At 44.4% G+C, this 17307-nt stretch overlaps 1 protein-coding gene across 1 annotated transcript; it reads right to left on the bottom strand.

Moving 5' to 3' along the window:
* Nucleotides 1-540: 540 nt before the first annotated feature.
* Nucleotides 541-15898, bottom strand: LOC135376573 (prostatic acid phosphatase-like). The gene is made up of 10 exons (XM_064609108.1): nt 15572-15898; nt 14837-14932; nt 14245-14331; nt 14002-14154; nt 12204-12302; nt 7847-7936; nt 7646-7766; nt 6387-6475; nt 4930-5221; nt 541-1720 (listed from the first exon to the last, which is right to left on the bottom strand). Exons 1-10 carry the CDS (start codon nt 15695-15697, stop codon nt 1578-1580), a joined length of 1296 nt encoding a protein of 431 aa, XP_064465178.1. The 5' UTR covers nt 15698-15898; the 3' UTR covers nt 541-1577.
* Between the last annotated feature and the right edge of the window lie 1409 nt (nt 15899-17307).

Below are 17307 nucleotides of genomic sequence, written 5' to 3'. Positions count from 1 at the left end.
AACAAATAAAGAGTTCCTACGAAAGAACGACCAGTGTAGTTAAGAGGTCCTGCTTCGGACACCTTAAAAAAAATCCTCCGTTCTTGGAACGAGCGTACTGGCCTTACGTACCGCTACTTGAAACTGTTTTTATAAATTTGATTCTGCAGTGACAATAAAGTTCTCAGTGAAAATATTTTGCGCACACATTGATGATCTTTAAAAATCACCCGTTTAACTGCCGTAATCTCCCGACGCAGAGAATTATCCGTAAACCTCACTAGCAGGTGCCAGAGAACGTTACGTGTCCGTACGCATATCTGTGTGGTGCAGAGAGAAGGAAGAGTTTGGTGAGATTTCAATTGTAACTTAATTGTAACTGAATAGAGATTTTGAGTACTAATAACACAGCCTCTAACATAATTTAAGTTTCCCCTCCAGTACCTGTTTCAGCTCTTTCCCAATATCACTACAGTTGACGTACAATGTGTGTCCAACAGCAGGTGGAAAGTACTGTTGTAAGCTCAATGCACAAGAAATTATGCACCACTCGCAGGACAATACATGTTTTGAACTTTTTACTTTTCTGCTTCACTGCAAACTGCAAACTTGCTTTTGTAGGACGGTCAGCATGGCATGCATGCTTGAACTATATTGCATGGATAAAATCAAACAGTGCATGTGAAAAATATATAAAAAAATAAATCACTCTTTCATAGCTTCCAACACAAAACCAGATTGTTTAAACACCTGACATGAGAGAGAGAAAAAAAAGAAACAGACCTAACAGCACAGGGGTAAACCCGTGAATAAGTAGCTTTGAAAGCACTATTCACTCAGCAAAAATTCCATACTTATTGTAAAAAAACAAAAAACTTTCTACATTTAGATTTGTATAAAACAAATAGGTGAGCATATATGGTTAGAACAATACAACAAGAGATCTGCATGTACAGTTCCAAATTCCCTTGGACTGCTGGCACCTAACATGAAATTCATGCCATGTAATCTGGATGGAAATGCTCAATTATCACAGTTCCGACAGGAAATGTCGGAATTATCGAAACGTCTGAATTAACGGGTGGTTCTGCAGGAACCACGGAATTACTGTGGCACATCGTACAACCAGTAAAAATATGAACCACATACAATAATATCTAACAACAGAGGCACAGAATATAAAGCAGGATTGTGTGACTGCTTCAAAAATCTTCCAATTTGTTCTTTCTCATGACTGGTAGAGCAATAAACATCTATGTCCTGCATAACTATGAATTGCTTTGGGTATTCCCACTTCACGTAGCATACACTACACGATGCTTAATTAACCTGGTGATTTTGCAGCATCACATTCATCAACGTTTGCTCCAACAACACGATATTTTGCTATGTAAAAGCTTCTAAAGGTACGTCTTAATGTAAATATATGTCAATTGGATATGCCGAGGACAAGTTATATACATAACAGTAAACCCACTGACTGACTAGGCACAGTTCCCGTGAATCGCGTATAAAAGGATGTATACCTAAACAGTAAATACATTATTCGGCTCGTATAATAGTGGAGGATTAACCTACGGTACTCTTAATAATGGCAGTCAATTGATGGACAGTTCAGTTGGCAGAGGGGAATATGCCACTGTCCTTTTCTTGTTGCCGTGTCTGCTGCATACACAGTAGAGGCCCACGACGAAGACAGTAAGCAGGAGCACAGCCATTACTCCAGCGATGATTGCCAGCTCTGAAAGGACAATTGACGAGACTTCGCTTATCAATCGGTAGCAGTCGGTAACAAAAATCCTGAGCAGTATGTATTGTCAAAAATAACAAAGACGGTTAAGAGCATCAACTGTTTACTATATACATAAAAAACAAGACTTTCGTGCAGTAGGCTGCACTTCTTCAGGTTTGAGGACCTGTTACAAGTGGTGAAGCATATATCAAAAACCAGGTCACATGATACAAGAGGAAAGGGTAAGGGTGAAGAGAACTACAAACGCAATACAAATATCAACAAAAATGAAACGCAACCTCCTATTGATTGCATTTTGTTTTTCATTTTTGTTGATATTTGTATTGCATTTGTAGTTCTCTTCACCCTTACCCTTTCCTCTTGCACCATGTGACTTGGTTTTTGGTATATGCTTCACCACTTGTAACAGGTCCTCAAACCTGAAGAAGTGCAGCCCACTGCACGAAAGTCTTGTTTTTTATGTATATAGTAAACAGTTGATGCTCTTTAACAGTCTTTGTTATTTTTGATTCTACATCGCCGGAAACTTGTACATTGTGTTTTCTTCACCTTCAGTATGTATTGCTAAGAGCCGTGATAAACCTTGCTCTTAAAGGGGCCTCAAATGCAAAAACAACTCGCTCTCAAGTGAAAGTCTGTATTTCAATGAATGTATTGAAAGCAAAATTAGTTCACACAGCGCTACCGTTTAGAAGAAAAACGCTATGAAAACGTAGCAGTCTTTGGCGGCAATGAATGGGATCCACAGGAGGCAAAGATTGGCGGCATCCAATGACACAGCAGGGGAAGCGTGTGCTTACCTATCGTGGCCGTGTGGATTTGGAACAGATCCGATCGTGGTGTTCCCGTAAATGCACAGCATGATGCGTACCGTTGCATTTTTCAATACCGGTTCACTGAATTGTAGGTCGCAAGTTCTCGCGAATGTTCCACTGACAATGTTTATCCTCATGTCCTTCGGACAGTGATGCCAGTTCGCTTCACAACGCGCACTGTGTGTGATTTATGAGTGCAAGAAGACTCAACTTACACATTCCCTCGCTTGTTCTCAAGAAGACCTGACAATAGACCTCTACCTGTTTGTAAACAAATGATGTCATAATGTTCGACAGCGCCATGAGTTTGGTAGAGTTGAACTACGTTCAAAGCCAGTGGCGAACAAGGTCGTGCCCGAAAGCCACGGCCTTGAGGGGATTACGATGGTCTCTGAAAGGGACGCGACCTTCGCTCCGACTTTTCTTTCAATAGGAGGCAGCGAACAATTGTCCATTCGTGGAATCCATCTCTCCCCTTCCGATCTGTTTTGGTTTCGGTCTGTCTACCAATGTCATGATGACGTTTGTCAGGTAGAGGTTTATAGGCTAACAATACAATAGGGCCCAGTTTCAGTAGACCATTTTGGCATCTCTGATACGGCGTTGGTCTGACGGTGCATGCGCGACACCCTAGCGTATCTCCGGTACGGATCTTCTCGAGGACTAGAGTACCATGTCATCGGAGACGTCACATAGGTTGCGGGGTTCCGCGAGGTGAAGACGACGACGACGGCTAATCAACTATGCAAGAAGCGAGATTGTGGTGCAGACTCCTGTAGCATTTTCATGCCGCTCAAGGTGACTGCGAGCAGCCCTCTGGTGGACCCAACGAAATGGATCGCAATGACAGAACTCCTCAACAGCAGTATATTGAAGAGGTTCAGGGTTCTTGAAGTGCGGGAGCCCTACAGCGTTATTAATCCGTACAGTCTCCTTCCACAGTGCACCAAAACTCAGTCGCCCTATCGTGATATCGTTCTCGATTATCGTACCGTCTACAGTCACGGGACGTTACAAAGTGGTTTACCAAAACTCATTAATGTGGAGCGGTCTCCCATTCAAACAATTCGTCCACTCAGCACGGGAGATCGTTTGAGAAGACCAATCAGAGGCCTCTCCTTTTTTTTACTTTTGTGTTAGTGTCAAGGTAATGGCATCTTTCACTAGGAATAATGTTTGCACGTCGGTGCCCCCTTAATGTAGCGAAAAACATGCCTCCACCTGAATTCGCGAACCATGATGTATACCACTTGCAGTAGCAGACTTGACTTTTCGGACGCAAATTATTCAGACTCGTTCGATACTTTGAACTGCCACGAGGAGCCGTGCATTAACAGGATAACAGCGTAGGATTAACAGCGTAAGATTAGCACATTTTTAACTACAGTTTTTCCTGTCAGGTCAAAGTCTGAAGGCATGATTTTCAGAACTGAAACGCTTGCGGACAAGGAACAATATGTACGACAATATTGGGCACTATGGCGGCAACATCGAAGGCACAATTTTGGATTGTACGCTTGGATTGAATTGGTAATTGGAATCCCAGGTAAGGCTGCTCTAAAAATTTTGAATCATAGCCGTTGTGGCGGCGCCTTTCGGAGTGGGCACCCGCTCGTTGAGTTTGTTTGGGGCGCCCTCTCACTGTTAACCAGCTACCAACGCGTTGCCGGTACCACGAACACTCACGCTCGCGGAAATACAAGCGGGTATCATCACACACACACATGCGGCAGGGGACTTCTTTAGTGCAGTTGAGGTGAAATTAACCAATTTCCGATTGAAATTAACAGGGTGTCTACTAAACTGCAACCTTCAAATCTCCTGACTTTTCCAGGTTTTCACCGACTATAGCAAGTAAATTCCCTGACCAAAACAAAAGGGAACTAGGTGACTGCTGCTACGTTTTGACACAGATCATTCATGAAACAGATCATTTATTGAGCAATTAGTAAGACTGCCCCTATACTTTTCTGCCTTTGAACTTGTCGTATTGGCGAATGCTACTCGCGGAAACGCTTGCTGCGGCGTGGGTGCTCAACCACTCATCAGCACTCGCGATTCACTGCACTTTGTGACGGCACTTGTCCGCGATTTGCCCTGACTTCAGCTGCCTTTTTGGCAAATTCCCTGACAATCCCCTGACTTTTCCAGTCGCATCAAAAATCCCTGACATTTTCCCTGTTTTACAGGTTTTCCAGGTTGGTAGACACCCTGATTAACCAATTTACCAACAATTTAGGGACCGTTGGATTTTTCAGACCGTTGTAGTATTAATTCAGACACCGGAAGTTCGGAAAATCAGTCTGCTACCTTGTGCTGTACCTTTGTTGTCGGAAGTCAAGCTAGGAAATGCACTTCGTGAATACGACGACAAAAACTCGCCTGTAGTAGAAAATGTAATGAGTTTCTTCAGTCCACACTCTTGTGCCCAATCAGCGGGCACCTTGGCACGGGCAACTTTGAGGAATGTTGGCAAGGGGCAACTTTGGGTGCCACACCCTGGAATGGTCAGAGGCTGCGGATCCATGTGGTTTGCATCCAGCGTGTAGGTATCTACGGAATAGGTGTTGTCTGCCTCCCGCCACAGTTCAAAGATAACCGTGGAGCAGTACTCTGGGGCCTTGTTGTTGAAGATTTCGAGGGCCTCCCTCAGAGATGCTATTTCTGTGTCGTGCTGCAAGGACAAGCACAGGGTAGATGCTGCAGAGCTAAGCTGCTTTTTGATCATGGGAAGTTATGTATCATTGTCAACGTGGCATTTTACATATTTTGTAAAATATTACGTATTTTAAGCATAAAACTGAGAATTAGCTTATTTAGGTTTGACTTAAAGCAGTAGACAAACACAAATTTTTCACAATGCAGCAGAACCTCCACATAGTAAACATGCACGTAGTGAGGATATGCGTGTAGTGATGCAAACCTGTGCATCGAGTTTCCAACCATTAACTACTGGTATATTAACTATTGATATATTGAGGTTTTTTGTGATACAGTGGAGTTTTTAGCAGTCTGAACAATTTCACTCTACTAAAGGATTTTTACTGTACTGCAGATGATCAGATTTTACAGTAGAATTAAGCATAAGTTTTGAAAGAAGAGTGTTACCACATTTAACCCCCAACACATAAGGCTCTCACAATACTCATGGTAGCTACACAGACCAATTCGGCAAAGATAAGACATCCACTGTCGGGAAAGAGTGCTTCGCGCAGAAATAGGGTTTCCACGTGGCCGGTCATTTGCTCCTCTTGCTGGTTGCCGGTTGAAACGCAAAACCGGCAGCATTTTGCCGGTACTTTGCATAAGGAGGAATTTCATGGGGAAATTCTGACAACATTCCTGGGTTTCGGGACGTGATTTAAGAAGTTTTCGACGTTAATCTAGTTACTTCAACCCCTTTTTCGGTGCACATTCAACCACGCGGAGTCGCAACGGGAGCGCGGACACCATTTGCTTACGCACACACTGCTAAATGTGCCACGTCGCTCCTCAAGAATTTACCTCACCCTCTCCCACCCTCACTGTTTCCCTCGCCCAATCACAAATTTCCTCCCCCCCCCTTCCTCCTCATTCACTCAGCCGGTGTCTCTGACAGCCAAAAGTGGCAACCCTACACAGAAGGCCTGCACGATGCCAGTAAAAGCAAAAAGGAGGAACATCTTCAACAGCTTCAACATCTCCAACATCAACAGCTTCCTGCAGTGCACGTAAAAACATCCTGTGGTCTGAGAAACGACTGCGAAAGGCTACACCATCAATATTTCGGCGCACCTAAAACGTGCAGTGAAAGCATGTCAGCTAAAGCAGGGAAAAAACAAAATGTCTTGAAAACTCACACTGGAATACATGTAGACTTTGTAGTTGTTCTCAGATTTATTCTCAGATATCGCCGCCATATGTGCTGTGATGTCGCCAAGCAACGGACCTGCAAATGGTTTGTACAGCAGCACTTTACAACCTATAGCACCCTCAAGGTTTTCGGCACAGTTTTCCCCCTGAAGTCGGCCCTGGACGCACGCTAACCCCCCGTCCCCCGCTACCTCTTGTCATCTCTCCATGTCTAGCGCAGAATTAAAAAAAAAAACTCTCCCAGGTACTGAACGCACTGATACATACCTATTTTCTCGATTATAAGACAATCTTTTTTTTTTTTTTTCAAAAATCCAGTGTTCCAAAGTCGGGGGTCGTCTTATATTCAAATATGCGCACCACAACGAGGTCGGAGGGGGGAGAGGTGGAAGCGGGTGACGGGACAGGCCAATAGCGCGGAGTGACCGATATCACGTGTTTCGTCATCAGCGCAATGCAAGTACGGCAATACGGGCACACTGGGGACGGCCGGGACGGCATTCATTCCTCGTTTGCTGTCACGGTGTCGGTCTCTGGCGTTTTGATGAAAAGTTAACACTTTCGTAAAGACAGCAACATTTTAGCGGTGGCAAGGCGGTTCAAGTATCGGAAATACAGTCAAACTCCTTTACAACGAAACTCAGGGGACAGCAAAAAAAAAAAATCGCAGTAAAGGTATTTTCGTTAAAAAGGATGTCTATTATTGGACCTATAGGCTCCAGTGGGCCAGCAAAAAAAATTTGCTGTAGTGGTATTTTCGTTAAAAAGGTGTTCGCTATAAAGGAGTTTGACTGTATAAGTGTTACGAGGTGGCTAAAACAACAGGGAGCGATCAAAAATTGTGCCAGCGCAGTGAATTTTCGACACTTGGCACAATGTGCCTGACGACGACGTCGGTGGTGCACACTCTAAAGAAATATGGTTTGTCTAACTTTTTGGACGGAACGGAGGACAATGAGCTGTGTGCAGTTAGCAACAAAGATCGCAGTAGTGCAGAAGGTGATGATAAATAAATTGTATTGCGCATTGATTCCAACTGCTATTCTGCCTCCCAATCCCCGTTTACTTTTTTTTCCAAATACGTGTACCCTAAACTCGGGGGGTCGTCTTACATTCGAGGTTGTCTTAGATTCGAGAAAATACAGTAACACGAGAACAATTCCCGGCATAATGTAACGAGGCGAAATGGGGTATCAGAATAGTCTTTTCCAGAAACCACGCTTCAAAATAAAAAAGTATGTCTTACCTGCACGTAGCCTCTGAAGCAGTGGAGTCTTGGCATAAAAAACAAAACTCTGGTCGTACTGGTAGCTCATATTGGACCACACCTTCTCTGTCCACTTGGGCAAGGTGAAATTGTACAGCTTCTACACAGTGTAGGTGTTAGAAATTAGCCAAGCGGAAGCTTCCAAAATGAGGCTAACTCGGAGACAGTGCAAACTCTCACCTCGATGTAAAGGGTATTGAAAAGTTGCTCCGTCGTTGACCAATCTTTTATGATTGATCCCGACATTTCCGTCAGGTAGACGTACAGTTTCTGCACAAAGATTAACCATAATCTCTTGTCGGATTAAATAAATAACCTCAAAAACAAATTGCGATAGATTTTGTTATCGTTGCCTTAGCGCGAGGATTTTGCTCATTGTAAGACAGGGACGTAACTACCATAGCAATCAGCAAGTCGACTGCCTTTCTCCTGTGTGAGCTGGCCTAGCCTACAAACAAACACTAGGACATGACATGGTCAGCAGAACTTCATGGCATGTTACGTCAAATAGCACTAATGCGCATTGTATTCCACACTGCCAGTACCAGTGTTGGAGGTAACGCGTTACTGCAACTAGGCTACTTTTTTTCGGAACTTTTTAACTCATTGCTTTTGATGTCCAGTAACTTTGTCAAAGTAACTTGAGGGAAGTTCCAAGTTTCATTCCAAGCAGTGAACGTTACGAATTCTGTTTTGGCCGTACGTTACGGGGCTCACGTGACGTTCATCATGGCAACGAGCAGTGCATTTATAATTGACAGATGGCAATGCGTAGCAGAATTACAACTTGGCACAGTTGTACGACATGTGCGTAGGGGATAACTCGTAGAACCTAAACTTTCAATGCTTATTTTGTGCTCCGTTCAAGAACCTTATTACGAGATCAAATCATGAAATCCCTTCCTAAAGAAGATAGGCTTGTTTCGTCATATCAGATACTGGCATAGTTTTTGTACATGGATCTAAATTAACCTAAAAAGATCTAAATTAATTATAGAAATGTGAAGAACTAAAAAGTGTATATTAGGTAGCAAGCAAGCTGAATGTAACTCGTTACTTTTACAACGTAGCCTAGTGACTTAACGTAGCACAGAAGTCATTTTTAACACCCAGTTTTCTTCCTATAAAACTTAAGTAGGCCAGTAAGGTGTACCATGCGAAGTAATTTACACCACAGAGTCATAATTATCTCAGAAATTGAATTTAAAATACGCCGCAAAAAGCGACCGTGCGCAACGGTGGTGAAGAGCAGTACCAGCCTGTGATCTGCCTGGAACCTCGTGCTGACGCTCTAAGGAGAACGCTCGCTGATTGGCCTAGAGAAATGTTGCCTGCTACTCCGCTGTCGTCTGCTACTAGGCTGTTCGGGGTTCTGATAAAGCCTTTCTCCTTGCTCGGTAATGCTTCGGCCGCTCCTTCTATCCCCAATTCTCCGGGAAAACTGGCAAAACAGGTTTACGGCGGCAAAGGGACAAGGCGACCCCTACTGACCGGCAAACCAGAACGAGTCTCCTTATGCCGTCATCGGTGACGTGCCATCATACCTCCTCATCCTCGTTATAGCTGGAGTGGCGAGTTAAGGGTGAACGCACGGAGCTATGTTTATGCGATTTTTTTTTCTGGGAAACAAATTGCACACATCAAAACCTTTCACGCTATTCGGTATAATGACACACAGACTTTCATCAGATGTCTTAATCTGAAAATTTTTTGGATGGCCCTCTGTACTCCTTTAAAGTTAATTTTTGATTGCCTCTAACTTTGTTAGTAACGTATTACATTTTTTTGCACACTAACTTAACTGGTAACGAGTTCCTTTTGTCGAGTAACTTGCCCATCCCTGGCCAGTATGTTAATACGATATGTTGTCAGATTCTTTCGTGTTAAACCTGACTCTTCTCGATTATTCCCCCCTCCTCCGAAATCAGTTCCAATTCAGGCTAAATCAGATTTCTCCCCGAAATGCCCATCCCGTATCTCGTTGCATCACATGCGCTATTTAGTGCAATCTGTTCGCACATCTAATATAATTATTATTACAGCTCAACAATAAACTATGCGAAGCACATTTGATGTTACAGTGTGCTGTGCTTGGGGATATGATTTGTGTGAGATGTATGTTTGTCCAATACGTGCACCTTTAGCTGTAAGCGACTTGCTGGACAGAAAGGAAAAAAAAAAAAAAAAAAGAAAACCTGGTAATAACCTAATATACCATTAGCATTCAGTTGTGGTGGTGGTCTCGTTAACCACTAAAAACCGTGTACAGTAGAACCTCGTTATAGTAACTCCGCTTATAGTAAAAGAAAAGTCCCGATTGAATTTCTATAGACCCAAAGGTTTACTTTTCTGATACAGTAAACAGAAAAATTCTAGGATACCGCTTATAGTAAAGAACGGAGAACCTGAATGTGGGTTTCCGTACGTCGGATCCTGCCATGTCGATGACGCTGGGGATGTTATGTGCCGCTTTCTTTTTAACGCTGCGATCAGCTGGAAAGGGAATAGCCAATACTGTGTCCATCCTGGTCCATCCACTGAATGTGACACGGAAATGTGTAGCGGATAGCGGCACAGGCGAGGTAGCTTCCTAGTTTCTGCCCGATTTTGCACGCCCAGCACGTGTTTCCCAGTTCTCCATTTGGCGACGCGACATGTGTTTTCTATTTGTGTGTGTGACGTTAAGTTTGCGGCGGACTGTGGCAGAAAACGCAAAGTGTTGACACTGCTTCAAGGGGTGGTCTTGCTGCAAATGGTGGACAGGAACGAACTGACGCGTAAGCAAATCACCGACAAATCTGCCATTTTGCAATCGACAGTTTCTGTTTTGGTGAAGAATAGGGACATTTTCCTAACTCTGCAGAGTTCCTGTTTGTACATAGCACTGTAATAAATCTCTCAATGACTTGTCCTGCTCCATTTACGACTCTCTTAAAGCTACACCTGATATAGTAAAGTTATCCGCAAGTCCCGGCCAGTTTATTATAAAGGGTTCTACCGCATAATTAGGGCCCTCAGTTTTTGAGTAAAACCCAATAAAGCCCGTTTTTACTCCCTATTTAGAGGGTTCGCCAAGATGAACTTTGGGGTTTGTAACGGAGATAAAACAAATAGAAACAGAGTCGGGAAGCTAAAGTATATGTTAGAAAACGTATTATGCCCTCAATTTTTATGCCAATACTGCCATTGGTCCGTTTCTCTGCGGATAAATCGTCAAAATTGAAAAACCGCCGCTGCCTAATATTTCCAATCGGCTATACCTGTGTTTCAGCTCCTTCCGCCAGATGGCGAAACGGTCGAACGCGATGTTGCAGACGATATCGAAACCAAGTGAACAAGTGGAACTGAATGCAGAGACTCTGCAACGCCGCATTCGACCGTGTCACCATCTCACGGAAGGAGCTGAAACAGAGGCATAGCCGATTGGAAATATTAGGCAGACACATTTCTTAAAGTTTCACGATTTATCCCATCTACTTTACCTTCCCGGTACTGTTTCTATTTGTTTTATCTTCAGAAAAAAACCCGAAGTTTATCTTAGCGAAACCTGTACATAAAAATAGTTCAGGTTGAGTGCGATAAAACCCGTAGACCAGGCTTGCAAACGACTTCATCCACACACAAACGTATGAACTACAGCAATCTCAGTGAACACTCCAGACTGCCAAAACTGCGTCAGCGCTTTGCGTCTGGTGGCCCACCTATAGCTCGCTATCACCGCACCATCTAGTGAGACAAATTCAAAATAACTGCAATCGCACTGCAACTGCAGCCGCATGCGGTGTCCGACTTTGCTGGGATAAGTACGTCGGCTTTGGATTTGCGGACGCTTGCATGCAGGTTCGATTTCGAGCGTGAAGAATGACGGACGGAAATGCAAATTGCTCCAATGTTTATCCAATCCTATCCGATCCAATTGCTCCAATCGTTACGGATCCGGCAAAATAACTCTTCGACCGGATAAGGGAGCATCTCGCATCAGCAAGGCATGCGAAATTTAAACATGCGAAAGAAAGGATGCAGCAACAGCCAATGATGTACGAGGCATGCTATCACCAACGTGAGCGCGAGATGATGATGAACAGTGCAATCTACGCTTGCGATTAAGTCATTCAAACATCCCAGTACTGGGACTCTGTCCAAGATCAATATAGCTCGCTATCAACTGCTGCACTTGCACTGTTGTGCATGCCTACAGGTAGCTGTGATGTCAAAAAGAGCTTTTCAAAGTTGCGGTGCCCAGCAGCGCCCTCTATGCTCATTGATGGGTGATGCTCTCCTGAACAAGCAAGTTATTATTTTTGTAAATGGGTGTTTAGTGTTAATACAGTGAATTATTCTTCTTGCCCATCGCTCAGACTTGCCTATCATGGAATTTATCCACCAGCTAGCCTGCATTTACGCCATTCTGTCAAGTGAATTATTGCCTGTTTGTTTTAATAAATTTATTTATTTATAAATTTAAAATAAAACCTGAAAACTGAGGACCCTACACATAATGCACGTAGTACAGAATGGAAGCAATGTCTTAACATACGTGGTACTTCTCAAGGAAGAGCTGTCCCTCTGGAGAGGCCTTGATGCGTTCGTCTTCCTTGGTTGCCGCCGGACAGTCCCCTTCACCTGGTGCTAGCATCTGGCAAAATGGGACACATTATTAGGCACTAAATTTCATTATAAGGCTGCATCTATGAAGGTTACAAAACTTTTTTGTTGTTGTTGTTGTTGAAATTTTTGTAGAAGCTTTTTTAAGAAGTTGGAACAACTTTTTAAAATTGATAACTTTTAAAGAGGTCAGTTGGCATACCTTTATGTGGTGTAATCGAAGAAACTCGAATTTAAAAAACAAGAAAGTCACAGATGGTCTTTTCTATAGCACCTCCATGCCTCAGTAAAGTACAGAGTGAATTCGTATACAGAGTGTTTGCTCTAACGTGTCCAGAAATTTTATTTAAAGTGAGCGATAAAAGAGAAACTCTGCGCTACTTTTCAGCTACTTGACAAAAAAACAGGTGCTACTAGTGAAGCAGTACCTGTTTCTTACTCAAGTAGCAGAAAAGTTTTACTTGCTTTTCTTTTGTCGCTCACTTTAAATATCATTTCTGGACACGTTAGAGAAAACACCCTGTTGATTAAATATCACGCGTATCCAGAGTACTGGCTTACAAATTTAGCTTGTGTTGTCACGCACATATTGCTTATGCAACGTACAGTGCTGGACAAAAGTTTACGGAACGCGCGAGCGGCATATTTTCTCTGGGCAGAGACACCCTAGCGGCGAGCGGAAGCGGGTGAGTCCACGCGTTCAGAGGGATGAAAGAGTGCGCTTGTGGCGACCCACCGTGGTGGTAGTGGTAACTTTGCTTTTGAGTGTAACGAACGCCAAAATGGCTTCGTTTTCAGTCTGCTGCACCGAGCGCGAGTGGAAGTCCCTCCGCTATCGGAGAGATAACAGGGCGCTAAGATGAATTGAAGTGACAACGGGCTGCAGTGCCTAGCTTTTTTCTTTTTTTACGCCTCAGCGTAATGCAGCTGACATGGCCTGCGCAGAGCCCAGACTTAAACATCATCGAAAACGTCTGAGGCAGCCTGAAGAATAGGATGAACAAGACACGGACGCCTACAAGGAGCAAGGACGCACTCTGGGAATTTATAGAAGCAGAGTGGTCCTTGCTACGTAAGGACGTGCACCTTGTCCGTCGGCTATACGCTTCCCTTCCTGTGCGTATGGCCCCAGTTATTGCTGCGAAAGGGGGCCAACAAAGTATTGAGACAGTACCGTCTCCCCCTGCCTCTTTTTTTGTGTGTCTGTTCAAGGGTATACGCTCTTTTCTTCTGTTTTTGTCTAATAAAAAAAGAAAAAAGCTAGGCACTGCGAGCCCGTTGTCACCTCAATTCATCTTAGCGCCCTGTTATCTCTCCGATAGCGGAGAGACTTCCTTCCCGCGATAGCCACTCGAGCTCGGTGCAGTAGACCGAAAACGAAACCATTTTGACGTTCGTTACACTCAAAAGGCAAAGTTACCACTACTACCACGGTGAGTCGCCACAAGTGCACTCTTCCATCCCTCTGAACGAGTGGACTCGCCCGCTTCCGCTCGCCGCTAGGGTGTCTCTGCCCAGAGAAAATACGCCGCTCGCGCGTTCCGTAAACTTTTGTCCAGCACTGTACCTGCTTCTCAATTACTCCGACGATAAAATGTATTTGCTGGCACCATAGATTACAACACTTTTTACGGGAAGAAGCAAAGAGAGAGTAACCGACAGAACACCGTGATATTCTACAGAGAAAGCTACGTAATGGCAATGGTGACGACACGACAAGAAAAACATACCGGATCCTCTTCGACGGGCCGCGTGTGAATGGCGACTGGCTGCCAGTCAAACTTATCGTCCCAGACCCACCGTCCCGAAGGTGGGTACATCCCGGCAAGGTGGCAGGATGCACTGGCCAGACAGCGGTCTCTGTCTGAGCTTCTTACGTGTATCTGTAAGAAAACACATTCGGTATAAACAACCAAAGCTTAGTTTAACAGGGGCGAACTAAAACGTGGCCGCATTAGAAAATCCGTAGTCACCTCGTGAGGATTGCCCGTGATGAGGCCGTGGTTTGAGTAAATGTTCCTGAGGTGGCCGCCCAGCAAGTAGTGCTGCTTGCACCCGGTCTGTGGGAATTGGTGGTTAATGTGTCAGAAGCAGGGATCGGAACCGGTATTTTTTTTTCGGTCCGGTCCGGGTTAGCCTCCACTGAACCGAAATTATCAGCGTGAACCAGTTTAGTTATATCGGTTCGGTTCGGTTCCCCCCCCCCCCCACACACACACACAGAACAAACAGATCAGCGGTAGGGACATTTACAGGGATTGACACAGTTACTTTTTTTTGTCCCGGTTTAACCGGTTCATGGGCAGCTGTGTAAAAAAAAATAAAAAAATAAAAAGGGTCGGTCGGTAGTACAATTATTTCACCTCTTGACTAACTCCCAAGCCGGTAACCCTATGAATTTTTTCCAGTTCAGTTCCAGCTCGGTTCAGGACAAGCAAATAAATTGTTCGGGTTCGTCAGAAAATAAAGTTTTTTTTCCAGTTTTCGGTTCCGATCCCTGGTCAGAAGTGCACACAACGTTACAGAAAGGCAGAGAAAAATAAGAGGAAAACTTTTCTTGCGTACATTTGTCAACTGGCCAGGCCCTTCTTTCCAAACTGACAGGGGATACGGATCGTCCTTGTACGTCGAAATGGGGGTCCGGTCGCCATGTCTGTAGACCTGTAGAATGAGCGTGTCATGATTTACAAACTCTGGGATAAAATACTCAGAAACCATGTATCGAACTGATTGACGTAGAGCATGCTGTCGAACAGAAACGTATCCTTGTTTCAGCCTTCAGAACAGTTTGCAGGAAACAATACATCTCGACGGTTAGTAACTACCTTAGCCTGCTCATCTTGGCTTGTTGCACAGACAGACTGTGAACGAGCAAAGGAAAACACGAAAAATTATTTGTTCATAGCAAACTCTACTCCTTTGAGTAAAGTTAAGGACGTACTTCTCAACATGAGATCACTTTTTACGAAAGAAACTCAAACTTCGACTTGACCCGAACTTTGCAGAAAATAATCATTAGGGACTGCTCCAGAAAGAGAGACGGACGGAGAAAAGAATGACATATCATTTCAGTTATCATTCGTATCTCGAGTTTACTGATTCGGTAACCTGAAACAGACGTACACGACGCTAGTATTTTGGTAGTAGCAGGTGTTCCTACGCATTTCATTGCATTCTGGCGTCGTATTGCAATGCAACACTTCACGTGAAATGCAACGGTGCCTCAAAGGCGAAGGTGAACCAACTGTGAAACACGTCAAGAAAGGTAACGCGAACTTTTTTTAGTGGTTCTCTACTTACTATGTGCAAGAGTGTGAGGGAACGGTTACTACTGGCACCCTTTGTCAGTCCAGTAGACGCGAAGTGAAGGTATACGAAAACAAGTAAGCGCGAACTGCGAAGCTTTCGCGTAAAAACCGTGAACATAGTAAGCAGCTAAGCGGACTAAGTTGAAACTGGGAAACCTGAACCAAAAGGTTAGCATGCAAGCTTATCTTGACCACGAGACCGTTATACACCCTACGAAGGGCAGACCACGTAGAAGAATGCGCTATTTGCGTTTGACAAACGCTTTATCAACAGTCTGTTCATATGCCAGAGTCATCACTCAGCTGAGCACAAATAAGCCCGCGAAAGTGGCGCCACCAGCGCAGCGGCTGTTTAGCGCGGAACATGAGAGAGATGTTCTGGATGTTCTGAGGCTGAACAACGTAGAAGGGACAAATACATACAAAGCGCGGTACTTGTACTTCTTCACCTCGGCTTTTCATTCTCTTTGTTGAAACAATCTCACCATTACTACTGATCACATGTTCACACATTATGAACTTGAAGTGATGCTGCAAGAAGGTCAGATTCGTGGTTATATACGGTGTGCGTTTGACACCATTGCATGACCGATACTACCCTATCACACCGATACATCACCCCGCGAATAAGAACAGCAAGCATGACGATCCATAAAAAAAATAGGATCAAAATAAATAACAAGCAGACGACACAGGGCATCTGTCGTCTGCTGTGTTGTGTCTGTATCAGGTTCAGGTAGGGTTGCCACCTTTCGTAGTGAAAAATACCGGCTGAGGGAGAGGAGGTGAAATAGATGGAAAGGAGGAAAGGCTCGTGGAAAAGGTAAAGTGGGTGAGGGGTGGACGAGCACACGCATGGAGAGAGAGAGAGAGAGAGCGTGCTCGCTCAAGACGAGGAAACATATATGTTCCTGTGTGTGGCTGTATCATGACAAAAATGAATAACTATAAGAAAACGACCTGGTGACTGCGGAGCTGGGTCTGTGTTCCAGATTTATTCAAGCTATAGTGGAATGTTGAACTGAAAGCCCGCAGAAGCCCCTATGAGCCACAATTAATACCGGCAAAAGGCTACACCTTCCCACCGGCAACCGTCAGAGCGCCCAAATAACCGGCCGTGCCGGTATAATACCGGCCTGGTGGCAACCCTAGGTTTAGGTTCAGGTTCTGGTTCAGGCCAGGCTTCCCTTTCGAATCAAGGCAGATGTTCATAAAGAACGTAATTGGCAAAGGAAAAATTGCGAAATATGAAACTCTTCTCGGCGCTTTCTGTCAGGCTTGTAGATGGCGGTTCATTTGTTCTGCGCTGAATAAACCTCCACCCGAGAAACATCATCATGACGTTGGTAGACATACTGAAACCAAAACAGATACGAGGGGGAGAGAGCTGGGTTCCACGAATGGGCATTTGGTCACTGCCTCCTATTGAAAGAAAAGTAGGACCGAAGGTCGCGTCCCTTTCAGAGACAATCGTAATCCCCCGAAGACCGTGGCTTTCGGGCGCGACCTTGTTTGCCACTAGCTCTGAACGTATAGTTCAACGGTTCAACTCTACCAAATTCGTGGCGCTGTCGAACACAATGACATTATTTGTTTACAAACAGGTAGAGGTCTATAGCCGCTGCTGAAGCCTAGTAGCGAATGCAGTGGTTCTGGTTTTGGTCTTGGTTGTTCCAACTGTCGGACAGAACTTTTCTTTTTGTGCTGAGGGCTGACTGTGCTTCTATC

Source organism: Ornithodoros turicata, unplaced genomic scaffold, assembly GCF_037126465.1.
Source record: "Ornithodoros turicata isolate Travis unplaced genomic scaffold, ASM3712646v1 ctg00001160.1, whole genome shotgun sequence".
Lineage (NCBI taxonomy): Eukaryota > Metazoa > Arthropoda > Arachnida > Ixodida > Argasidae > Ornithodoros > Ornithodoros turicata.
Note: the sequence above shows the minus strand (reverse complement) of the source record. Positions and strands in the feature narration are given on the sequence as shown.